Raw genomic sequence first — 23,729 nt, 5'->3', positions numbered from 1 at the left:
GTAGCAGGGTGAAGGAAGCGTGAAACAATGTTGTCCCTTTTCCTTCGAAGCTTGTCCTAACCTTGGCTGGTTTGTGCAGAGGCCTGTGTGAATGGTTTGTGATACATGCCAGGACTTAACTACAGGCTCATCGTGTGTGTGTGTGTGTGTGTGTGTGTTGTTTGCCAACAGCTTTGTGATAGGAGCAAAAACTACCTTCCACTCGGTTGCAATTGTCTTGAGGTCCTAGAGAGCAGTTTAAGGCATGTCCCTTGTTTTCTACTCTGATGTAGTTGCAAGCCAGATGACACTAGCATCCCGTCCTCAACCAGGCAGAGCTGTTCTCTGTGACTGCTTAGGAGTCCAGAGAGCCCTGGAGCTAGCTCGTGGCAGTGACTGAGTCCTAGTGCCACAGACTGTGCTCCTGCACTCTTTAGTTTTTCTGTTCCTCTGCCAACACCATCTGCTGCAGCACAGGGGAAACGAGGAGGCCGTATTTACCTGGTTTCAGGTAGGTGGCCTCATGCTCTTAGTCTGTTACCTGTCACAGGGAGTAACTTAACTTTATTAACAAGGGACAAAGTAGAGGTGGCATAGAGCCCTGCTTTCTTCCTCCCCACCCCGCTTATCAGAGGGGCTGCTTTGGGTCCTGAATTTGGTTATCAGCTTAAGCATATGGCTGAACACAGGCTCTGTGCACTGTGGATGGCCTGTGGCGTAACCACCACAGGGAGTGCAAGCACCAGTGTTTACGCAAGCTTGTGTGAAACCCTGAAACCTTTGGATGTTCTTCATGGCTGCAGGGGACTGGGGAAGTCTGCACAGCTTGGCTTATGGCTCCAGGGTGTCTAGGCTGTGGCAGTGCCTTGGCCCTGGTGGAAGGGGAACTTTGAGCTGCTGGCTGCATGCCCTGAGGTGCAAGGGAGTCTGCAGAGACTCCCCTTTGGCATATCTTCCCTTTCAAAAGTGGGGTAGATGGTAGCAAGTGGTGCTCTCCCTAAAAGAGAGAACAGGCTGGGACTAGGACAGCAGGTACCTGGTTCTTTCCTGTGCTGCTGGCCTCCGACCTCTTCCCCTATCTGCCACCTCCCTCTCCCTCTTTCTGCCTCGTTTATTTACTCCCTGCAAATTCATCACAAGTGCTGCCTGGTTTTAGTACTGTCCATTAATCTTTGAATGGGACAGAGTCTACAAAGCAGCCTCTCCCCCTCTCTGCTAATCTTCCTTCCCCTTTGCACTTGCTCACGTGGGGACAGGGCCGGAGGGGAGAACGTGAGGCTTCCCAGCGGCTGGCCGGCCGGCCTCCAGGCACCGGGAGCTGCCCTCACCTGCAGGCTGCCCTCATGCTGGGCTGTTGCTGTGTGGATCCCCAAATGCCTCGTGGCCTCCAGGCCATCAGTGGTTGACCTGGTCACAGCTGCACCCAAGCCAGGCCACTGTTGCGCTGCTGGCCAGTGCCTGAATGTGCGGGTCTGGCACCGACGATCACAGAGCCAAGGCTGCAGTCCCAAAGGCTGCAGCGTGCCTGGCGCAGGAGCAAGGGCTGCTCTCCTGCTCCCAACACGGGCATGGGGGGGGGGGGGGTTCAGCCAGGCTTGCTGCTGGGATCACCTGGGCCATGGAGACAAAACACAGCCAGGCCCCCCTTTTGCGCTGGGCCCTGCTGCCCAGGAAAGCCTGCGAGCAGAGTGCCTGCAGGCAGGGCTGGCAGCTGACCAGGCTGCGAAGGGATTGCCAGGTCCCTGGGGAGCACGGCGGCCTTGGGCAGGGACTGCCCCGAGCCCTGCAGCCCCTCGGGGACTGCGCTGAGCCCTGCAAGGGGCACGCAGCATCTGTGCTGGGGTGGCCGCGTCCCTCAGCCTGGGCGAGGGGCTCTGAGCGCCTGCGGGTGCAGTTTTGGTTCACCCTCGGAGCTCCTGCAGAGGGTTGCCCTTGCGCCCAGGGCACTGCCAGGCTGGCACTGGCCCAGCGCTGCCAGCGTGGCGATGAATGGCCTTTTCTTCCTCTGCTCTCCCCAAGAGAGAGTTCCTGCGTCCGTGCGGGCTGACAAATAATGTTATCCGGGCAGGTCTTGGCAGGCACGGCCCACTTGACCAACGTGTATTGTATTCTTCTGGCTTTGGGATCACCTGTGGGTGGTGGGAGGCCACGGCCTGGAGCCGTGCTGGGTGGGGGTTTGGGGGAGAAGAGGGTGCTCACCTCTGGTGAGCACAGGGCTCGCAAAGCCCCTGCACGTCTCCCCTCCCTCTCCATGGAGCCACGGCTGGGAGAGAGGGGCACTCTCCACTGGGGTTGAGCATGTCACTGTGGCACCGTGCTCTCTGTCCCCAGGGGGAGCACGTGCAGGGCTCTGCTGGCCCAGAGAGCCCTTGGCTGTGGTCTCATTGCTGTGCTGTGCCAGGCTCCCCAGCAGCGGGTGCTGGGACCCAGGCAGCAGCACTGGGGAAAGCTCCCCAACCTCCCATCCCTGCAGGAAGGGGATGTGGAGATCCACCAGAGCCAAGGAGGTGCTTGGTGGGGCTCCCCGGACTGAGGCCCTGGTGCCCATAGGGGTGCTGGCCAGGTGTCAGGGGGCTTTGGCAGAGAGGGGAAGGATAGGAGACCTCTTCCTAGCACAGTAAACCATTTCCCAGCTTGGAGTTGTGTAATTGCTGGGCACCGGCAGGGAGAAGTTCATGTGAGCTGAGTTCACAGTGTTTCCAGTACCCTGAGATGGAGGTGTGGTCCTACCCTCTCCCTCAACCCTTCCGTTAACTACACACTAAAAATTTGTTTTCCTGGAATTTCCAGCCTTGTCCCTGCCAGTGCTAGTTTACAACCCCCAACGCTCCCGAGAGCTTCCAAACAGCCCACGCGTACATCCGTGAGCTCGGTGGGGGCGAAGAGAGGGCTGTGCAGGGACGGCACCGGGGCGGTCGCCCAGCCGGGCTCCCCGGCCCGTGGGGCCCCCGCGCGAGCGGCAAGCAGGGTAGGGGCGAGCAAAGGCACCTGCAGCTCCGACCAGGGAGAAGCAAGGCTGGAGGAGCGCGGCGGGTGCCGGGTTCTCCTCTAACCTGATGCAGCCGTAACCTCAGGCGAAGGAGCTCCTGAGGGCATCGAGAGCGTTTGAGCTCCGTCACTTCCCCGCGCCGTACGGTTACGTTGTGACGCAGCAGGCGGGAGCGCGGGCGGCTGTCCCCAACCATCGCCTGCTCCGAAGCCGCTTCATCACGGAGCCCCGCTGGCACGCTTCTTCAGCCCTTCGGAGCAGCTTGCGTAGGAACCTTATTTCAGAAGTTGGGATGCTCAGGCTGGTTACTCCATCCCTGGGTATTTCTACTGTTTTCTTTCCTTTTTATGTTATAACTCGTATCAATTAAAGTTGTGCGTTACAGGGTTAAGACCAACAGTTGTTCTCTAACGTTTACCTGTACTACCTTTTTTCAAAGTTAACTCCATCTCAGCTTAATTACGATCTTTGATTTTTCCCGCTCCGTTTCTTGAATCCTCGTACGCACGCGCTTACACCCCGGGTCTTTCAGCTTTTAACTTCTTCAGCCCCCAGCTTCAGGCTTTCGCCCCAGCATTCGGCTCCCCGTCGCTCAACAGCGGCTCGGCCGGCGCCGCCAAAGTAAACGTGGCAGCTGCGGCGAGAAAACATACCCTGACGTAAATCCCCAAAGCAGAGGAAGGCAAACACCCGAGCAGGAATTCCCCCTCGCCGCGAGCTTGCCGGCGGCCCGCAGCTGGCCCCCGAGCCCCACGCAGAGCTGGGGCCGCATGCCCCCCGCGCGGGCCAGGAGGGCCCGCAGGGTCCCGTCCGCAGCCCAGTGCTGAAGCCCCGTCCGGAATTGAAGTTATTTAAATAAGCCCTGCGCAAGCACAGTTTGTCGTCTGCGTTAAAATCTGACCTGCGAGATATTTGGGGAATGTTTGGGTTTTTTAGCTCCCCGGCAAGAAATGTCGGCTTGCCAGGAGCATGATGAGCGCCGATCGCACCCTGGGGCGAGAGGAGCCCTGGAGGAAAGGGGCTCGCGGGGCCTCGCCTGGGGCACGCGGGAGGGCTGGACGCCTGCTGTCCGGGCGCCGGGGCTGGCGGCAGAGGTCCAGCCGCGGTGGGCTGGACGGGGACCTAAGCAGGGCATCTCCTGGCCCGCGGCAGGAAGGTGCTGCACGGGGCGTGGGGTGCCCGGCCGACCGAAATAAAATGGCCCTTGCCGGGATGGCCAATGCCCAGCGGCGCTGGGTCGGGGGCGCGGGGGACCGCAGCGGGGCCAGGCGAGCCACAGCGAGGAGGCTCTTCGCAGCCGGGCACGGAGGCGGCGCGAGGCTCCCGGTGTCCTGCCGTCGCTGCCACCCCACGGTGCCCACCTTGGAGAAACCTTTGCAGGAAGCCTGGTCCCCAGCGAGGCTCGCGGGAGGGCATCCGGCACGGGGGAGCAGGCTCGGGTCGCCCGGGCTGCTCCCACCCGCGGGGCTGACGCCGGCCGGCACCTGCACGGGGTGTTTGGGTAACGAGGGGGGCAGCAGCCTGTGGCCAGGAGCACATGAAGAGGCACCAGGAGAAGCTGCCGGGGGCAGCAGGAAGGGCTTGGGGGGGGACAGCCCTCGGAAGGGGTTTTCCCCAGCTCAGGGGGTCACTTTGGGGTGCCCATGGGGCTGGGTGTGCAGAACCCATGGCTGCCCCCATCCCTCCGGTGCGGCAGCCCCAGCAACTGGAGAGTGATGTCCACCTCCCTGGGGCAGCCCCAGAGCTCTGCCCCTGGCCCCCCCAGCCGCTCTCCTCTGGGAATCGAGGTTGGAAACTTTAACCAGGCCCTGACGTGGTCCATAGCGGAGCCACACGGCCAAGCGAGAGCTGGCGCGCTGCCAGGCCTGCGCCCCGCTCCGAGCTCGTCCCGGGCTCAGGGGTGCGCAAGCCGAGAGGAGCCGCCTCAACACAAGCTGCTGGAAATATCTACCTGCAATCGCCTTCCCGCATTAGCAGGAACTGCAACTTTGGAAACACCCAGGTTATGCAATGCCTGGGCACAGCTGGTGTGGGGAGCCCCGGCAGCAATAAAAAGGAAGGGGAGCCGGCAGCGGGACACAGCCCTGCGAGGAGCGTGTCCCAGGCATCAGCAAACGCCTACCAGCTGCGGAGACCATGCAGGCGGCCCCGGTGCTCCTGGCGCTCGCCCTGGCGCTGGCGGCTCCCTGCTCCTCTGCTGAGCAGAAGGTAGAGGCAGCCGCGGGCCAGGCTGGCCCCGGTGCTGCGGGCTCTCCCACGGGGCTGGGTGCCAGGCTCCTCATGCTCATCCTCTCCTTGCAGTGTGTCCTGACAGGCTTTTGGATCAACGACCTTGGCTCTAATATGACCATCGGTAGCTTGAACAACAAAAACGAGTTCTCTGGCTCGTACCACACGGCCGTGACAGCCACCAGCAACAAAATCAGATCTTCGCCGCTGCAGGGATCCCAGCACCACAAGAACCAGCGCAACCACCCCACCTTTGGTTTCACCGTCAACTGGAGTTTCTCAGGTGCTTCTCCCTTGTCCAGCCTCCCCATGGTGTCCCCAATGGTCCCCTGCCCTCCCCAGTGGTGTCTGTAACAGTCCCCTGTCCTCCCTTGTGATGTTCTTGATCGTCTCCTGCCTTCCCGCGCAATGTCCCCAACCGTGTCCTACCCTCATGTCCACAGTCGTGCCCTGCCCTCTCCTGTGATGTCCCCTGCCCTCCCCTGCAATGTGCCTGTCAATGTTGTGCCCTCCCCTACGATGTCCTCGGTGGTCCCTGCCCTCCCTTGTGGTGTCCCCGATGGTGTTGTGCCCTTCCCTGTGACGTTCCTGGTGGTCCCTGCCCTCCCCTAAGGTGTCTGCAATGATCCCCTGCCCTCCCCTGGGATGTCCCCTGTAGTCTCCTGCCCAACCCTGTGATGTCCCTGATGGTCCCCTGAGCCGTCCCTAAGCCCTGTGGCTGATGGGATGTGCCGGGCAGGTTTTCTGAGCTCGCTCCTTGCTCCAAATGCCACCGAGTTTCCTAGAAATAAGCATGGGGCTCGGGAGCACGGCTGCACCGAGGCAATGCCAGGAGCCATGTCCCCTCCGGCAGGCAGGGGCGCCGGGGGCGGACGCTGAGGGGGGGTGGATTTCGGCGGGTCACGGCTCTGCTCCGTGCTCTGTGCAGACTCCATCACCGTCTTCACGGGCCAGTGCTTCGTAGAGAAGGACGGCAGGGAAGTGCTGAAGACCATGTGGCTCCTGCGAGAGCAGGTCAACAGCATCAACGACGACTGGAAAGCCACCAGGTGAGGCCAGGCCAGAGCAGGGTATGCCCCCCCCCCCCGCCCCGGGTGCACGGTCCTGGGCGCGGAGCCAGGCAGTAACGGCGCCAACATGCCTTGTGCTTAACCACCTTTAATCCGGCCCCAGCGGCAGAGCAAAGAGCGAGGGGTGGGGGGGACGGTGGCACCCGGGGGCGCCGCTCCGGGGAGGGGGTGGGGGACACAGTGACAGTCGGGGGCGCTGCTCCGGGGAGGGGGGACACGGTGGCAGTCGGGGGAGCCGCTCCGGGGGGGTGGGGGGGACGGTGGCACCCGGGGGCACCTCGCCCACGCTAACCCCCCCCCCTCGCCCCTCTGCGCCCCGCAGGGTCGGCGTCAACGTCTTCACCCGCCTGCCGTCGCGGAGGGAGTGAGGGAGCCGGGGGCCGCCGCGCCCCGCCGCGCCCCGCCGAGCCCCGCCGTGCCACCGCCGCCCGCTTCCCTCCCTCCCTGCTCCCAATAAAGCTTTGCCGCAAGCGGGCTCCGGTCCATCTCTCCGCGCGGTCCCCCGGCGCCCCCCGGGGTGCCCTCGCCGCGGCGGGGCCCGCGCCGCCCCGGCGGCCGCCCCGCGCCGGGCCCCGGTCCTCTGGCAGCGGCGCCGGCATGCGCGGCCGCTGCCCGCCTGCGCCCCTCGCCCTATAAAGGCGGCCCGAGCCGGGGCGCGGGCAGAGCGCGCCAGGCAGCGGCGGCCCCGGCGCCCGGCTCCTGCCGCCGGCGGCGATGGGGAAGCGGAGCTCCTCGCTCCTCCTCGCCGTGGCCCTGCTGAGCCTCAGCACCGCCTCAGCGAGGAAGGTAAGGGCAGCTGCCGCGCAGCGCCGGCGCCCGGCCGGGGGCTGCCTGCCCGCGCCGCGCCGTCCCCGGGTGCAGGGCGCCCGGCCGGGGGCTGCCTGCGCTCGCTGTGCCGTCCCCGGGTGCAGGGCGCACGGCCGGGGGACTTGCACACTCTCGCTGTGCCGTGCCGTCCCCGGGTGCAGGGTGCACGGCCGGGGGACTTGCATGCTCTCGCTGTGCTGTGCCGTCCCTGGGTGCAGGGCACACGGCCGGGGGACTTGCACACTCTCGCTGTGCCGTGCCGTCCCCGGGTGCAGGGTGCACGGCCGGGGGACTTGCATGCTCTCGCTGTGCTGTGCCGTCCCCGGGTGCAGGGCACACGGCCGGGGGACTTGCACACTCTCGCTGTGCCGTGCCGTCCCCGGGTGCAGGGTGCACGGCCGGGGGACTTGCACGCTCTCGCTGTGCTGTGCCGTCCCTGGGTGCAGGGCACACGGCCGGGGGGCTTGCACGCTCCCGCTGTGCCGTCCCTGGGTGCAGGGCACACGGCCGGGGGACTTGCACACTCTCGCTGTGCCGTGCCGTCCCCGGGTGCAGGGTGCACGGCCGGGGGACTTGCATGCTCTCGCTGTGCTGTGCCGTCCCTGGGTGCAGGGCACACGGCCGGGGGGCTTGCACGCTCCCACTGTGCCGTCTCTGGGTGCAGGGCGCATGGCCGGGGGACTTGCACACTCCTGCTGTACCGTGCCATCCCCGGGTGCAGGGTACACGGCTGGGGGACTTGCACGCTCTCGCTGTGCCATGCTGGTGCCCTGGGTACAGGGCGCACGGTCGGGGGGCTTGCACGCTCCCACTGTGCCTCCCCTGGGTGCAGGGTGCACGGCCGGGGGGCTTGCATGCTCTCACTGTGCCGTGCCATCCCCAGGTGCAGGGCGCATGGCTGGGGGACTTGCACGCTCCCGCTGTGCTGTGTCATCCCCGGGTGCAGGGTGCACAGCCTTGCACGCTCTCACTGTGCCACCTCCAGCTGCCCCAGTGTCTGGAGCTGGGGGCCAGCTCTGTGCTGCCCGGCCACGGCACCGCTGGTGCCCAGGCCCCGATTCCAGCTGCCGGCTGGGTGCTGGTCGACGCATGCCCCACACGGAGGGGTCACCCTTGCCCCAAGCCCCTGTGTCCGCACGGCGGCGGCAGAGCCATCACCCATCCCGGCAAGCCGCGGTGGGGGGGGGGGGGGTCACGGCTCGGGCGCTGCACCCCTGGGCCGTGGGCTGCAGCGAGGTGCCGGCGTGACGCCTCGGTCCCCAGTGCGAGCTGCAGGGCCTGTGGAGGAATGAGCTGGGCTCCAACATGACCCTCTCGGCCCTCGATGATGCCGGCGCCTTCGTCGGCTCCTACCACACCGCCGTGGCGGCCACCAACAAGCGGATCCTGGTGTCGCCCCTGAAAGGGGTCCAGCAGCACCCCAGCGCCAAGGGGCCCGTCACCTTCGGCTTCACCGTGCAGTGGCAGTTCGCAGGTACGGCAGCAGTCCAGGGGGGCCCTGGCGCCTTGGGTGCCCGCCGGGGCCCCCCGTGCGCGGGGAGAGTGCTGAGGGCGGAGGTGCTGAGCCACCCCCTGCACCCGGGCAGGTTCCATCACCGTCTTCGTGGGTCAGTGCTTCGTGGACCGCGGCGGGAAGGAAACGCTGGAGACCACGTGGCTGCTGCGGGAGGAGGTGGCGTCCCGCAGGGACAGCTGGAAAGCCACCAGGTGAGCGCTGGGTGCCGCCGGCTGCCCGTGCCGGCGCTGCCCACGCTCATCACACCCTCTCCTGCAGGATTGGCACCAACGTCTTCACTCGGCTCAAGTGACGCAGAGCAGGAACGGCGCCAGCTGCACGGCTCGCTCTCGCCCGCGGCCCCGGCCGGGCTCCTGGCTCCCTACGCCACGGCTTTGCTCTCCGGCCCTGGCACGTGGCCAGTGCCCCGTCGGCCCCCGGCACCAAATAAACCCATGTGCGCTCGGAAGCACAGCTCTGTTTGCGGGCAGGCGCCGAGAGCAAGCGCGGGGGCCGTCAGCACCGCTGTGGTCTGCTGCGAGGCGCGAGGCTGCGCGGGGGGAGATGGGCCCGGGGCGACGTGCAGGGATGTGCCTTGGTGTCGGGGGCAATGCGGGGAGGCGGCGAGGCCGTGGGGCGTGCACATGGCACACACTTCCCTTTGGGCTGGCGAGCGTTTTGCACGGCTCCTTTTGAGCAACACTCCGTGCCGACCCGTTGCTCCATGCAACCCCAAGGGTTTCCGTTGCAGGAGCACAAAATCCGCCAGCAGCAGAAATTTAACGGGCGACTCCGAGACGCCACGTGCCATGTCCAGGGCTTGCATCTGCCGGCGGGATGGCGCTCCAGATGGAGGAATAGCACCCAGCCCCGGCCTGCCCGCGTGCCGGGACCTGGGGAAGGGGCGAGCACGTGCCGCCCGGCACCACGCTTGCTCTCCGGCTCGTGGGGGCTGAAAACACAGGGCAGCCAAGGTGCCCGGGCAGGGGCGCGGGGGGAGCACAAGGGTCAGCGTGAGACGGGCAGCGCCCGGCCGGCTGGGGTGCGCCGGGCGCCCGCCGGGCAGCGGGGGGACCGGCTTCCTCTCGGCGTTTCCGCAGCCCTCGCCCGGCTCCCGGGAGCCACGCGAGACCGAGGCCGCGGCGGGGCCGGCGGCAGCAGCCGCCGCTCCCGCGGCTCCGAACAGAAACGGAAAGCGCTCGCTGGGAGCCGTTCCGGGAAGCCACCTGCTTTCCGATCAGCGCTGGCCGCGTCACCGCTCGGCGGCCGCCCCCCGGCCCCACGCATCCCACGCGAGCTGCTCGCCCCCGCTTCCCGCCGCCCCTGCCCTGCCCACCCGCGGGGCACCCCGCTTCCCCCCGCGCAGGGGAGGGGGGCCGCAGGCAGCGGGGCCCCCAGGCCCGGCAGGGCTCTGCCGGCGGCGGGCGGGGCGCGGGGCGGGCCGGGGCGGGGCGGCGGCACCCGGCTATAAGGCGGCGGCCGCGGCGCAGCCCGCTGCCTGCGATGAGCCGCTGCCACCGCCTCCTCGGCCCCCTCGCCACTCCCGCCGGAGCCGCCCTGGCCGGAGCAGCCCTGCTCGGGCCCACCCTGCTCGGGCCCGCCGTGGGAAGCCAGGTGGGAGCGCGCGTGGGAGCCCCACTCCCGGGTGGGACTCGCTTGGGAGCGCCGGCCCCGGGTGGGGAGTGTGCGGTGGGGAGCCCCTGCTCCGGGAGCGATGTGCATGAAGATCCCCACCCCTGCTGCTTTGGTGGGGGGGGGGGCACGCGTGGGAACCCCTGTGGGCACCTGTGGGAACGCCTGCCCCAGTGGGGAGCCCTGGGGACCTCTCCTCCCCCCGGGCTGTGGAGGGCTTCGGCGCTGACCAGGGGCAGCAGCCTTGCGGGTGGGATAGTGCGCGGCAGCAGCCGGCCGGGCTCCTGGGCCTCGCGGGGCGCCCGGCACAGCCACACGGCTCTCCCCAGGGCGCTGGCGCCCTGCGTACCGGCGTGGCGCGGGTGCCCCGCAGCGAGGCTCATGCGCTCCCTAGGCGGAGGCGACCAGCCATTTGGGTCCGTTTGGCTTAACTTAATTTTTGGCTCTCCTGATGCTCCTGAGATGGCAATGACTTTGTAAATCAGCTGTCCTACAAAGTTGTGCCTGAGCAGAAGGCACGGTGGCTCATGCCCCTGCCTGCATCCCCAGCACTGTCAGGTTCCCCAGGCTCTTGAGAGATGCTGCTGCTGCTGCCAAAATCCTGACTTGGTGTTTCATTTATTTTTAAAACTACTTTCTCAGTCGGCTGAGACCATCAAAGGGGAAAAGTCCAGCATGAAGGAGGCAAATGCCCAGAGTGGCCCAGGCCATGAGCAGAACCAGCCCATGGGAAGGGGCAAGGTAACTTTGGTGTCCGCCCCACAGCTGGGAACTCTGGGGAGGTCTGGGTGCTGGGGGGGGGGGAGTGGGCAGGGACTGACCCTGCAGCACTGCGCAGGGCCAGTCCCACGCAGGGGCAGCCCTGAAGGACCATGTTGGCTCCATCCCTCAGCAGTGCAACCTGACCGGGTGGTGGAAGAACGACCTGGGCTCAAAGATGCACGTGTACAGCGTGAACAGCAATGGCGACTTTGAAGGTGTGTACCACACCGCTGTCTCGAGCACTGAAAATCCAATCAAGCCTTCACCACTCCACGGGTCCCAGCACTTGGACGATGATGGACAATGCACGTTTGGCTTCACCGTCAACTGGAAGAGATTTTCTGGTACGTAGGCGGTGGTCGGGAAGGGAACACAGGCAGGCCCCGTTGCTTGGGGACCAGCATCTGTCTGTCCACCAAGCACCCTGCAGACAGCATGACACATCCTGAGACACCTCTTGCTGGGCAAGCCCTGTGGGGGCTGACGTTTGCCTGCTCCCTGCAGACTCCACTACTGTCTTTGTGGGCCAGTGCTTCGTTGACAAGAAGCAGGAGGTCCTGCAGACAGCCTGGCTCCTGCGGGAGAAGGTTGACTCCCTCCATGATGACTGGAAAGCCACCAGGTGAGCAATAGGATCCCTGTCCCTAGGGGTGTTTGACAATCTGTGTGGTGGGCACCGATAGGGTCTGTCATGCTCATGCTTCTCCACAGGACTGGCCACAACGTCTTCGTTCGGATCAATGACAAGGAAGAAGGAAAAGCCTCTCCAGTGGTGTCTCTGCCAACCTAGGAGAGAAAGGTGCTTTGGCAAAGGTCTCAGCAACGCCTACCATGAAGGATCTGACACTTTGATTATCGTTTCTGATTCTTACAGCTTAGTATTTGCCGGCTCCCCACCCTGTCTCAGGCCAGAGGGACCTGGCAAGTCACTCTGTAGCGTCAGCTGTATGCCAATATATGTCCCCACCGGGAACTCAGTGGGAACTCTGCACAAGCTGCTTCAAACTTCTTCAGCAAGAAGCTTCTTCCAAACCAGGAGCATTGGAGCCATGACAGGAACAGCCCGTGTGCCCCAGCTCTTCTCTAGCTGCAATTTGGGTCTCAGGTGAGGCAATTGCTGCGCTCAGAGCAAGAGGATTTGCACAGCTGCTTGCTGCCTCCAAACCTCACTTGTCAGGGGCGACCCCCATCCCGATATGGCACCTTGTAGCATCTCTGAACACCTCATGACAGCTGTTGTCTGTCTGGAGAAATCATGACAGAGTCAAATCTTTTCTCTGATAAGCTCCTTACAGAGATCTCGGGAGCTGCCTGTTCATGTCTCTTGTTCCCTTCTCCCAGGGGCTCATGTGGGCTGTGCCACACCACGTGGTCCAACACATACCATCACCACCTCTGCATGTCAGAGCTCTTGTGGACATGCAACATGAGTCTATTCTTAGTAGCACCTTTTGGATGCCTTCACAGTCACCCCCAAAACAGACCTATGAGTGATCCCTGCCCTGAGGTGCCCCTAGATGACCTACCTGGCACAGGGATGCCCAATCCTTCTCTTTTCAGCATTAGGCACCCTGCTGCCTGGCTGCCCCAATACACAGGCTGTCTGCAAGTCCCTGCACTTGCCTCCCTCATCTTAGCTGGGCTCATACAAGGTGACCCTCCAAACCTGGGTGTCTGTTGGCACGGCACTGGTGCACTCACCACCTGTGATATGTGCTCTCTCTTTTGTGTATGTTCTGCTCTGAGCTCTTGGGGAAAGAGGCTCCAAAGGGGCAATAAAATGAAGGTTTTTCCTCTTTAAACCTGGTATTGAGCCTTTTGTTGATGTACAGCGGGAAGCCAAGCTAAAGTGCCACTGCAGGCAGTGGGAGTGGGATGAGCATGTCCAGCCCCAATGAGCTTCGAAGCCATTGCAGAGCATTGCAGGCTGCCAAAGAGAGACGAGTCTGTGCAGGAGACAGGGACAGGGAAGGTCCTGGGGAAGCCGGCACAGGGGAGCAGATGGCCTCTACGTGTGCACACTCATGTTCTGCTTTCTCCTGCCAGGTGCTCCTTCTGCCTCAAGAAATTTCCAGGTTCTGTTCAGTATAGATTTGTTGCTAATGACAAGGTGTTTCCTGTTCAGGACACTGTTAGGCTCCAGCTAATGCTAATTCTTGCTTGCCCTGCCTGGAGTTGTCAAGTTCTCCGTCTTAGCAGCTCTGGGGGATCCCCCCTGCAGTGGAGGGGGCATCCCCTTCTCCTGCTTTGATCTCTCCTCCTTCCAGTCTGCCCTGACTGCTCGGTCGTCCGGCTCTACTGTTTTTCAGTCTGCTCTATCTGCTCTCAGACCTGAACCGGAGCCGTGATATGCGCTACAGCACCATCTCTGAGCATCTCACCAGGTTCCCTCAAACCACTTCCAAACTGCAGCCCTGAGCTTAACACGCTGGGATTTCAGCATTTACAACATTCTCATTCCCTTTTGGTCTAAAACTCACATTTTGGTTTGTAACGGGCTGGGGTGGTGCAGATTTCGGCAGCACACAAGCAGCACCTCCAAGTGTGGGCTTCCTCAGCCTGCTGCCAGCCTCGAGCAGTGCTTCGAGCAGCTCCGTACAGCACGGGCGGGGGGACGGGATGGGACATCCTGCATGAAGGGAGCTGGGGCTGCCCAAGCTGGGGCTGGGTCTCTGCACGGACCGGGACGCATGTCATGACAGTAACCCCGGGGGCCCTTTCACAAACGACCTGCCTGGCAGCTGCCCCGTGTCCTTGGCGAGCATGTGCAGAGCCCAGCGACATGTCCTCCTCTCCCAGCGAGCGGCAAGGGCTGCGCAGCACTGTGCCGGGGAAGCACATGAGGTCCAGCCCTGCAACTCTGCTTCAAGGAATTAATGTGATTTACTGGAAATGGGCAGCAGGAACGCCTTGCTGTAGCAACAGCTGCTTCCGGGAGAATGTCTACCTTTCCTGAGCTGCCTACCCCTTGCCAGAGCAGCCGATTTTTCACGAAAGTCAAATCTGAAACTGAGACCATTCTTCGAGCTGCCCGGCCCCGAGTGATCCCGTCGCCGAGGGCCGGAGCTCTCCAGCAGCCCCTGGCGCTGGGCTGCCACCGCGACCTGCCTTGTGAGCTGCTGCCTCCTGCTGCTCCCGGGGGTTTCCTGAGCTGAGGGCCTTGGAAAGGCTCTGTTAATAGCACCGATGGTGCAAGCAAGTTTTTCCACCTGTTTTGGCCTGCCTTGTTGTGGATTTACAGATTGTTTACCCTTCGTTTTTTTCTCTTTTGGATGCATCTCCTGCTTCTTAAATAATGTTGTTTTCTTCACGTTGCCCTCTTCCATCCATAAATATTACCAGCTTTTCCAGCTCTTTTACAGCCTCTCAGAAGGGAGTACATTTATGCTGCCCTCCATACTATGGGGTTCTTAAGTCTCCTGCAGCATTTCATCGTTGTGGCTGCTCTGCTTGAAGGCCAGCTCGGAGGTGCCCCATCTCTGTGCTGCCACTGCTGCGCACGGGGCAGCTGCCGCTTGTACTGCACGCGTCCTCCTGACCATGTTATCACTGCCGGGCAGCACCAACGATGCTCGTGCTGCTTGTGTGTCTGCATCGCCCGGGCACTCGCAGGGATATCATCTAATAATAATAATAATTTATTGGGCTCTTCCTGGCATAGATTGAAATCTTCTTAGCATAGGGTGATGCTCGTACAGGGGTCTCAAGTCTCTCAAGCAGGACAGCGGTGGCTGTCCAGATGGTGACGGGAGTCCCCGTTGCGAAGGTCCTTGCAGTGGTGCCCTCATCGGGATCAGGCGAGGTGCCCCAAACAGCTGCTCTGTGCAGTTCCCTGCAGGCTGTGCAGCTCCTGCCACATGGGCTGTGTCCGTGTGGCACCATTGCTGCCAGCCTCTCCGGTCCGGACGGGCACCTCCTGCTCCGCAGAGAATGAGAGCCACTTCCAGCAGCAGAAACCTCCCCATCAGGACCATCACCAGGACCAAATCCCGGGTGGAAAGGGGCGTTTTTCAAGTGTGGCCAGAATGGTCGCTGGGGGCTCTGCACCCCAGCACGGCCGCGTCTGGGTGACAGCGGCAGCGCCGGGACGGCGGGGGTGGCATGAGCGCTCCCGCGGCCCCTCTCCCCCCTCCGCCGCCGGGCTATGGGCCGCGCCACCACCGCCGGCCCCGTCTATCTATAGCCGCCGCGGCCCCGCGCGCCCCGGCGCTGCCCGGGTCACCCAGACCTGCCGCTCGCCTCACGTTTCCCCGGGCGCCCTGCCACTGCCAGCCGGCTCCCGGCCGCCCCGGGGGCTCCGGTTACAGCGCGCGGCCGCGGGGCTATAAAGGGGGCCGGGGCGCGGGCCGGGGTGCAGGCGGCCCCGCGGCCATGGGGAGCGGCACGCTCGCCCTGCTGCTGGCCCTGGCCACGGTGATGGGCGCCAGCCCGGCCGGGAGGCAGGTAGGGGCCGGCGCAGGCGCTCGCCCTGGGGATGCGGTGCGGGCGGCCGGGGGGCTCCTCTCTTTCGTGCCCTTTCCAGCCGGGCCGAGGGGTGCGGGCAGCAGAGCTCTGGCAGCGCGAAGCGCGGGCTTGGGAGATGACGTGGGCGAAACGGGCAGCGGGAACGGCCTCCCCCCATGCACCAGTTTGCTCCCGCATCGGGAGCACGTGCCCATGGCGGGCTGCCGCCTCGCCTCCCCGGAGCAGCAGGCAGAGCCGCGGTGCCGGCGCGGTGCGCCCGGCGGCGGCGCGAGGGCAGCCCGTGGCAGGGCCTGCGTCTGCGCCCCTTGCAGTGCGAGCTGAGCGGGCTCTGGAGGAACAACCTGGAGTCGCTGATGGAGATCTCGGCGGTGCGGGACGACGGCAGCTTCCAGGGCAAATACCTCACGCGGGTGAGCCTGGCCGGCGGCTGCGTCCGCGTGTCGCCGCTGACGGGCGCCCAGCAGGACCTCGGCGAGCTGGCCTGGCCCACCTTCGGCTTCACCGTGCGCTGGGAGAGGTTCTCCAGTAGGTGCTGGGCCTTGCGGGGACGGGGACGGGGTAGGGACGGCCCCAGCATCCACGCCGGAGACCAAAGTCGGCTTCGTGCAAAGGGCGCCGGGCGTCCGAGCGAAGGGGGGCGGTCGGGAACCGGGGAGGAGTCGTTGTGTGGGGCGGAGGGATGGGACCCGGCACCCGGACGTCAGTGCGTGGGGTGCGCGGGGACCCCGTCCTCCCGCTCCCGGTCCCCGCAGACGCCACCGCCGTCTTCGTGGGGCAGTGCTTCGTGGACGCAGGCGGGCAGGAGACGCTGGCCACCACCTGGCTGCTGCGCGAGGCCGTGGGGTCCTGGGAGGACAACTGGAAAGCCACGAGGTAGGGAGGGGGCGCCTGCTGCTGGGACCCCCCCCGGCCCCTCTGCTCCCCGGGGACGGCAGGCGCCCACCGGCCGCGGTGCCGCAGCTCTCCGCTTCCCCGCAGGGTGGGCAGGAACGTCTTCAGGCGCGATCACGACCAGGAAGGGAAGAGCCTGCAGAGCTGGTCTCCCTCCTGCGAGGATGGCCCGTGAAGGTGCCCTCCGCCGCCTGCCTGCCGCCAAGCCGCGGCTGCCCGGGTGGCTCCGAGGGCTCCTGCGCCCCTCACCGAGCTGCCGCCCCCACGGCCAACGGCGGCAGCCCTTGCCTTCGCGTCCCTCCCTGCCAGGCGTTTTTGCAGCCCCGGGAGCATGCACGCTTGCTCGCCAGGCACCGGCGCTCAAGCTGGAGGGGCAGCGGCATCGGTGGGCGCGGGACGCCTGCAAAAGGCGGCACGACGTGCCGAAAGCAGCCCCAGAAAGCGCAGGCAGCGCGCGCTTCGGGGCACGGGCACGCTCCCGACTCCACCACTGCCCGAACCGCCTCGCTGCCGGCCAGCCGAGCGGCACCTCTGCGCTGCGCGACGGCCCCGAGCCCAGCGCACCGCGTCCCCTCCGCTCCCCGTTCCAGGTGCAGCCGGGGGTTTCGACGCTAGCTGCTGGCGCGGCTCAGCAGTGCCGGGACAGCCACTGCTTTGCACCGAGGACAGCAGCTGAGCTTCGTCATCTGCTTCCAAGCAAGCACCCAAAGCCTCTTACGGGGGTGTTACAAACGTAACCGAGGAGCGTGAGACCCGCCACAGCCGGGGCCCAGAAACGTGACCTGGCATGCGCTGCGGGGCAGCAATGCCAGGGTCTTCACGGACGGGCCCGTGTCTGGCGCTGGCACCTCGGGTGGAGCCACATGTCCCCGCCGAATGTGCAAACGGCGTGGGTGGCACACAGGGCGGCAGCAGAATGTCCCCCACGCTGGAGCAGGAAGAGAGGGAGCAGAGGAGCTCCCAGGGGCCTGATCCTAGGAAAAGCCCATCACCTTGAGGCTGCGCGAGAGGCGACAGGAAGAAGCGACGGGGTGAGAGGAGACGGTTTCTGCTGGGCGCCCTGGCTGGTGCCGGGGCTGTGCCGGCGGCTGGGCCGGAGGCGCCCTTCCCCGGCCGGCGGGGATCCCTCCCGTGCTCGACGCACGCACCCCGGAGTTTCCAGCCCCCCGGAGCCAGCCAGCTGCTTTCCATTCCCAGGAGAGGTGCTGCCACCGCAGAGACGGTTCAGTGCCTGATGTGTTTACGCAACCGAATCACACCTTAATTTCCACTTGTCCCCAGCCCCGCGAGACAGCCCCGCACCTGCTCTGCCCCACGGAGCGCGCAGCGACGCGGCTCGGGAGCCCAGGGCAGTGCACCCTCTGCTTTGCACATCCGACGGCTGTCAGAGCCGCGCGACAAATACAGTGACGGCTAGCGTGGACCCCGGCGTGGCCCAGTCTGGTTATTTCCTCTCCTAGCAAATGCAAAAGCAAAAATATTTGCAGAGAACATCGAGCCGCAGGTGGGGAGACGCTAGTCTGCTGAAGCAAAAGAGCCTTCAGTCCCGCGTGGCGCTGCCAAACGACGGCAACCGGCCGCTGCCCCGTGCGAGCTCGCGGCCCACGAGCCCTGCACCGCCGCCGCGGTGCTGCCCGGCCACGCAGCTGCACGGGCAAGGGTTCAAACCAGTAACGACTTTCAGCCCAAAATGTTACGGAAATAAATTTCCAAGCAAGGAAGCTGATTTCCCCCCCCCCCCTCCTCGGGGTGCTATTAGGGTGGGGCCTTAAAAACAGGAAAAAATAGAATCAGAAGGAGCAGTTTCTAAACGCTGCAGAGCCCCTCTGCCAGCCCGCAGCTGGGGACGTCTCGGCACGGGGAGGCCACTGAGGTCAGACCCGGGGATTTGGGAACGAACGGGGCAATCCCGCTCCCAGAAACGTTAGAGGAAGAGGCAGTCCTTGCCAGCGGGGACTTCTCCCTGGAGAAAATGGGCATGCCGGGGAGTCAGGCGCTCCGGCGTCCTTCTGGAGCGAGCGCAGCTGGCCGCAGGTGGAGGGGGGTGACCAGGGGCTGCAGCCCCACCTGCCTTGTGGTTGATACACCCAAGGGCTGTGCTGGCCTTGAGAGAGACCTGGGCAGGCTGGAGAGCTGGGCAGAGAGGAACCTCCTGAGGTTCAACAAGCACAAGTCCAGAGTCCTGCACCTAGGGAGAAATAACCCTGTGCACCAGTACAGGCTGGGGACTGACCTGCTGGAGAGCAGCTCTGCAGAGAAGGAACTGGGAGTGCTGGTGGATGACAAGTTGACCATGAGCCAGCAATGTGCCCTTGTGGCCAAGAAGGCCAATGGTCTCCTGGGGTGCATTGGGAAGAGTGTTGCCAGCAGGTCGAGGGAGGTGATCCTGCCCCTCTACTCAGCCCTGGAGAGGCCTCATCTCGAGTACTGTGTCCAGTTCTGGGCTCCCCAGTGCAAGAGAGACATGGAGCTACTGGAGAGGGTCCAGCGCAGGGCTACAAAGATGATCGGAGGGCTGGAGCACCTGCCCTATGAGGAACGGCTGCGAGAGCTGGGCCTGTTCAGCCTGGGGAAGAGAAGACTGAGGGGGGGGGGAATCTCATCAATGTGTACAAGTACCTGAAGGGAGGGTGTCAAGGGGACGGGGACAAACTCTTTTCAGTTGTCCCGTGTGACAGGACAAGAGGCAATGGGCAGAAACTGAAGCACAGGCAGTTCTGCCTAAACGTGAGGGGGAATTTCTTCCCTGTGAGAGTGACGGAGCACTGGACCAGGTTGCCCAGAGAGGTTGTGGAGTCTCCTCTGGAGATCTTCACAGGCTGCCTGGATGCAACCCTGTCTACCATGCTCTAGGTGACCCTGCTGAGCAGGGGGTTGGACTGGATGATCTCCAGAGGTCCCTTCCAACCTCAGTGCGTGAATCTGTGAAAGCGCCGTCCCCACGGCTCGGCGCAGCGGCGGCTCGGGAGCCCCTGGGGGAGCCGGGCCGAGGAGCAGCCTGCTCCGCGCCACCACCGCCGGCCCCGTCTATCTATAGCCGCCGCGGCCCCGCGCGCCCCGGCGCTGCCCGGGTCACCCAGACCTGCCGCTCGCCTCGCGTTTCCCCGGGCGCCCTGCCACCGCCAGCCGGCTCCCGGCCGCCCCGGGGGCTCCGGTTACAGCGCGCGGCCGCGGGGCTATAAAGGGGGCCGGGGCGCGGGCCGGGGCGCAGGCGGCCCCGCGGCCATGGGGAGCGGCGCGCTTGCCCTGCTGCTGGCCCTCGCCACGGTGATGGGCGCCAGCCCGGCCGGGAGGAAGGTAGGGGCCGGCGCGGCGCGGCGGGAGGCGGCGGAGAGGCCGGGAGGCTCCGCGGAGGCCCGGCCCGGTGCTGCCCTCCGGCGCCCTGCCCCACGGCGGCCCTCGCCTTCCAGTGCGTCCTCTCCGGCTCGTGGCGGAGCGACGGCGGCTCCCGCCTGGTGGTGTCCGTCCTCGGGAAGGACGGCGGCTTCTCGGGCTCCTTCCTGCCGGGCGCCGCCGCGGGCCCCGGGGCGCCGTCCTCGCCGCTGAGGGGCTCGCAGCCGGCCGCGGGGCTCCGGGCGCAGCCCACCTTCTCCTTCACCGTGCGCTGGCGGCAGCGAGGTAGGCGGCGGCGGCGGGGCCGGCGGCCGGGGGCCGGCGGCGGCGGCTGCGGCTCACGCCGGCCCCCGCAGAGGCGCCGGGCGCCGAGGTGACGGCCTTCGTGGGCCAGTGCTACGTGGACGAGGCCGGCGAGGAGGCCCTGCACGCCGTGTGGCTCCTGCGGGAGGAGGCGCGGAGCCCCGCCGAGGACTGGAGAGCCACCAGGTGAGCGGCCGCCGCGGCGGCGGCACAGGGGGGTGAACCCTCCCCCCCCGCCCCGGCGTGGGGAGGCCGCGGGGCCGAAGGGGGGCGGGGGGCCGGCCGCGCGCCCGCCGGAGCCACGGCGACCGACGCGAGCGGGCCGCGGGGCTCCCTGCAGGATCGGCACGAGCGTTTTCACCCGGATAAAGTGACGGCAAGCGGCGGCGAGGCCGGCGCCGCCGGGAGACGCCGGCGTCCTGCTCACCGGCCGCGTTCCCGCAGCTCACGGCCCGGCGGCGCGGACGGGTTTCGGCACACATGGCGCAAGGGGAGCACCGTGCATTGGGGAAAAATAAAGTTTTTTTTGTTTTTTTTTGTTTTTTTGTTTTGTTTTCTTTCCCCGGAAAAGCAGCTTTTGGCGCTCTGTTCTGCACTGGTTCCCGCCTGTGGGGCCCGTGCCCAGTCGACGGCTCCTTCGCCGCCTCCATCCCTGCGCGAAACGGTGGCAGCTTCCCCTGCTGCTTTTACACCTTCTTTTTCAAAGGGACTCTCAGATTTCTGCTTTTTCCTGTTTCCACCAGCGTCCAGCAGCTGGTGCTAGTGGATAAAAATAACGACGTGGCACTTGCAGAGGGCCCCGGCGCCCCGAGGAAGGGCTGCGTTTCTCCCGTCTGCTTTCAACCCCACGAGCAAGGTGCTCACACCTCGCCCCCAGCCCAGGCCGCCTCCTGCCCTTGCAAACAAATCTCGTTTCGCACTTTGATAACTTTGCATGAAAAGGATGCTGCCACGAAAAAGGAAAACAGCGCTATTGGCACACAGAGAATGAGCAAGCAGCGGGGGAACCTGCCACCCTGTCACTTCTCCAGTGCCGGCCTCAGCCAGAGCGCAGCGGTTTTGGAGAGAGCTGGTGCCAACGCCAGCGGCGGAGCACGGCTCTGCTGGAAGCGTGTGTGCACGCACAGGACGCACACCGCACGCTGCACATGCAGCGCGATGCACGCACACCGCACACTGTGCACACAGCGCGATGCACACACATCGCACGCTGCACACACAGCCAGCGATGCACACACACTGCACGCGCAACGCGATGCACGCACACCGTACACCGCACACACAGCGCGATGCACGCACACCGCATGCTGTGCACACAGCGCGATGCATGCACACCGCACACACAGCACGATGCACACACATCGCACGCTGCACACACAGCCAGCGATGCACACACACTGCACACGCAACGCGATGCACGCACACCATACACCGCACACACAGCACGATGCACGCACACCGCATGCTGTGCACGCAGCGCGATGCATGCACACCGCACACACAGCGCGATGCACGCACATCGCATGCTGTGCACACAGCGCGATGCACGCACACCACACACACAGCACGATGCACACACATCGCACGCTGCACACACAGCCAGCGATGCACACACACTGCACACGCAACGCGATGCACGCACACCATACACCGCACACACAGCACGATGCACGCACACCGCATGCTGTGCACGCAGCGCGATGCATGCACACCGCACACACAGCGCGATGCACGCACATCGCATGCTGTGCACACAGCGCGATGCACGCACACCACACACACAGCACGATGCACACACATCGCACGCTGCACACACAGCCAGCGATGCACACACACTGCACGCGCAGCGCGATGCACGCACACCGCACAGCCGCACGGCCGGAGCAGACAGCCGGGGCAGGCCGCGGGCAGCCGGAGAGGGACCCGCTGCGCAGCCGGAGAAAGCTGGCAGGGCACAATGCTTCCTGGAGGAGCAGTCTTGCAGCGAGAACCTGCCTGCTGCTCTCCAATCCCTGCAGCATGCAAGGCAACAAGGTGCCATCAACAGTCTCCCGCAGGGAGGCAGGTTATCACGTAAATACCAGGCTCTTCCTGCTCTTTGATGAAAAATAGCAGCACTGCGCCAGCCCCAAGACCAGCAGAGCAATCATCCCCCCCCCCAAACTGTCCATGCAGACCAATCCCAAGTGCAGTATCTGAGCCGGCTTTGGCCTCCAAGATACCCCAGCCTCTCAGTCCTCTGTCTCCCACAGCATCTGTACCAAACGGCTGCGCTGGCCGGCACAGGCTGCACCTTGTGCCAAGAGTTTGTGTTCGGATGCTTTCGCTGAGGCATCCTGTGTGTGTTCCTGGCGCCCTGCCTGCTCTCCCAGAGCTATCTTTTCCTGACATTTGGCCAAGCAATCAAGACAGCTCTGGAGCACAGGGCTGACCCTGTTGCTCCTGGCCACACACCAGCTGTAGTGCCCGCTCCCTGCACTGCTGGCAACACTGCTACGCTTTATTTTTGATGACTCACGGAGGTATTGATTAGCAGTGGGCCAAGGCTCAGCAGCGTGAGAGCAGCAGCCGTTTGAACCTCCTGCAGGGCTGAGAGGCTTTCTGGGGATCTCACAGTGCGTCTGATCGGAGGGCTGACGCGTGCTAACTGCCTGCACCAAGGGGCATCAGCCTCCAGGTCTCTGCCAGTCCTGCCTTCCTGGAGAAGAGCTGGCTGCAAGGAGATACCAGTGCAGCCTGTGGTTGCTTGCCCCAGCCAGGAAAGCAAAACAGCTTCCACAAGCTCTTGGGGTCACAGATCTGAACTGGCAATCCACAGATCTAGTGACCCTGGGAAGGGAGGATATGAGGGAAGGCTTAACTCCAACCGTTTGCGAGGGCTAGGCACTCCAGAAAGGAAAATGCAGCACGTCCTCAAAAGGACGTGAAGACCTGGTGTCCCAGGCCTTTGCAGCTGCTCTGGAGAGCCAGTGACACCAGTAACACACAACTGGACAGAAACAGGCCAGGCAAACACAGTCGCTCCCTATCACTACCTGACCCTCCTGCCTGGGCTCTGGTGGGGACAAGTAGAGACAGGCTTTTCCAGCCACCCTGGCACCCAGTGGTTGCTCGGGAAGTGCCCCAGTACAGTGGAGGGTATGTTTCCACGGGAGAGGCAATCGGAGCGCGCTCAGGCGGCAGTGGGAAGGCAGACACTGGGGACAAGCCACCTGGCTCCAAGGGTGGCAGCACAGGTTCAGACAAAAGCAACGCCCCACAGCTCTCAACCCCAACCAGAGCAACCCTAGCCTACCACGGAGAGGAGGGCATCCAGCCCAGCAGTGGGGCGAGGAGAGGTAAACTAAGACAGATAGTAGTCAGCAAACGTGGAGAGACCACTGTGGAGAGATCACTAGGAAGACAGAGGCTGTACCACTTCAAAGGGCTCAGCCACGGGGTTCAGCAACAGTAAGAACCACAAGCGCTCACAGCTCCCCAGGCACCCCGACCCAGCCCTGACTTAGCAACCATCTGTCTGCCCAGCAGGCACAGCCCCCTCACGCCCTTGTGGGCCCTGAGGACGGGTCTGCTCGCACCGCGCTGGCTTTGCTCTGCTTCCTGCGATTGTGCAGTTCCTCGGTTACAAAAGCAGAGGTGGGGGCAGACACCGGCTCCCTCTCGTTTCCTACAAGGGAAGCTGCTCAGTTCCGCTGCTCTACGGCAGCAGGAGTGTTGCCACAGCTCCCCATAACTTTCATGCTTGGGCTCTGGGTGCTTACTGTGAATTCTTCTC

General features: G+C 64.6%; 5 protein-coding genes across 7 annotated transcripts; all 5 read left to right on the top strand.

Moving 5' to 3' along the window:
• The first annotated feature begins 5,036 nt into the window (after positions 1–5,036).
• LOC134153553 (avidin-like) lies at positions 5,037–6,737 on the top strand. Its single transcript, XM_062599831.1, has 4 exons — positions 5,037–5,176; positions 5,270–5,480; positions 6,126–6,246; positions 6,590–6,737. The coding sequence occupies exons 1-4, from the start codon at positions 5,105–5,107 to the stop codon at positions 6,633–6,635; spliced, it is 450 nt and encodes a 149-aa protein (XP_062455815.1). The 5' UTR covers positions 5,037–5,104; the 3' UTR covers positions 6,636–6,737.
• A 174-nt stretch (positions 6,738–6,911) lies between these two features.
• On the top strand, positions 6,912–9,038 carry LOC134153518 (avidin-like). Its single transcript, XM_062599767.1, has 4 exons — positions 6,912–7,053; positions 8,338–8,548; positions 8,661–8,781; positions 8,849–9,038. The coding sequence occupies exons 1-4, from the start codon at positions 6,982–6,984 to the stop codon at positions 8,880–8,882; spliced, it is 438 nt and encodes a 145-aa protein (XP_062455751.1). The 5' UTR covers positions 6,912–6,981; the 3' UTR covers positions 8,883–9,038.
• Positions 9,039–9,128: 90 nt separating this feature from the next.
• On the top strand, positions 9,129–12,765 carry LOC134153517 (avidin-like). Of its 3 annotated transcripts, none has more exons than XM_062599766.1 (5): positions 9,129–9,543; positions 10,844–10,942; positions 11,094–11,307; positions 11,468–11,585; positions 11,675–12,765. In XM_062599766.1, exons 2-5 carry the CDS (start codon positions 10,877–10,879, stop codon positions 11,751–11,753), a joined length of 477 nt encoding a protein of 158 aa, XP_062455750.1. In that variant the 5' UTR covers positions 9,129–9,543; positions 10,844–10,876; the 3' UTR covers positions 11,754–12,765. The 3 variants fall into 3 exon arrangements, with proteins under 3 accessions (XP_062455750.1, XP_062455749.1, XP_062455748.1); XM_062599764.1 differs by lacking the exon at positions 9,129–9,543 and adding an exon at positions 10,029–10,183; XM_062599765.1 differs by lacking the exons at positions 9,129–9,543; positions 10,844–10,942 and adding an exon at positions 10,025–10,183.
• Positions 12,766–15,334: 2,569 nt separating this feature from the next.
• Positions 15,335–16,493, top strand: LOC134153943 (avidin-related protein 2-like). Its single transcript, XM_062600512.1, has 4 exons — positions 15,335–15,406; positions 15,739–15,952; positions 16,180–16,300; positions 16,406–16,493. The coding sequence occupies exons 1-4, from the start codon at positions 15,335–15,337 to the stop codon at positions 16,491–16,493; spliced, it is 495 nt and encodes a 164-aa protein (XP_062456496.1).
• Positions 16,494–19,543: 3,050 nt separating this feature from the next.
• On the top strand, positions 19,544–20,328 carry LOC134153998 (avidin-like). The gene is made up of 4 exons (XM_062600610.1): positions 19,544–19,615; positions 19,729–19,936; positions 20,008–20,140; positions 20,295–20,328. The coding sequence occupies exons 1-4, from the start codon at positions 19,544–19,546 to the stop codon at positions 20,326–20,328; spliced, it is 447 nt and encodes a 148-aa protein (XP_062456594.1).
• The last annotated feature ends 3,401 nt before the right edge of the window (positions 20,329–23,729 follow it).

This window comes from Rhea pennata, chromosome Z (genome assembly GCF_028389875.1).
Source record: "Rhea pennata isolate bPtePen1 chromosome Z, bPtePen1.pri, whole genome shotgun sequence".
NCBI classification, from domain to species: Eukaryota; Metazoa; Chordata; class Aves; order Rheiformes; family Rheidae; genus Rhea; species Rhea pennata.
The sequence above is the reverse complement of the archived record's forward strand: the minus strand, read 5'-3'. Positions and strand labels throughout refer to the sequence as shown.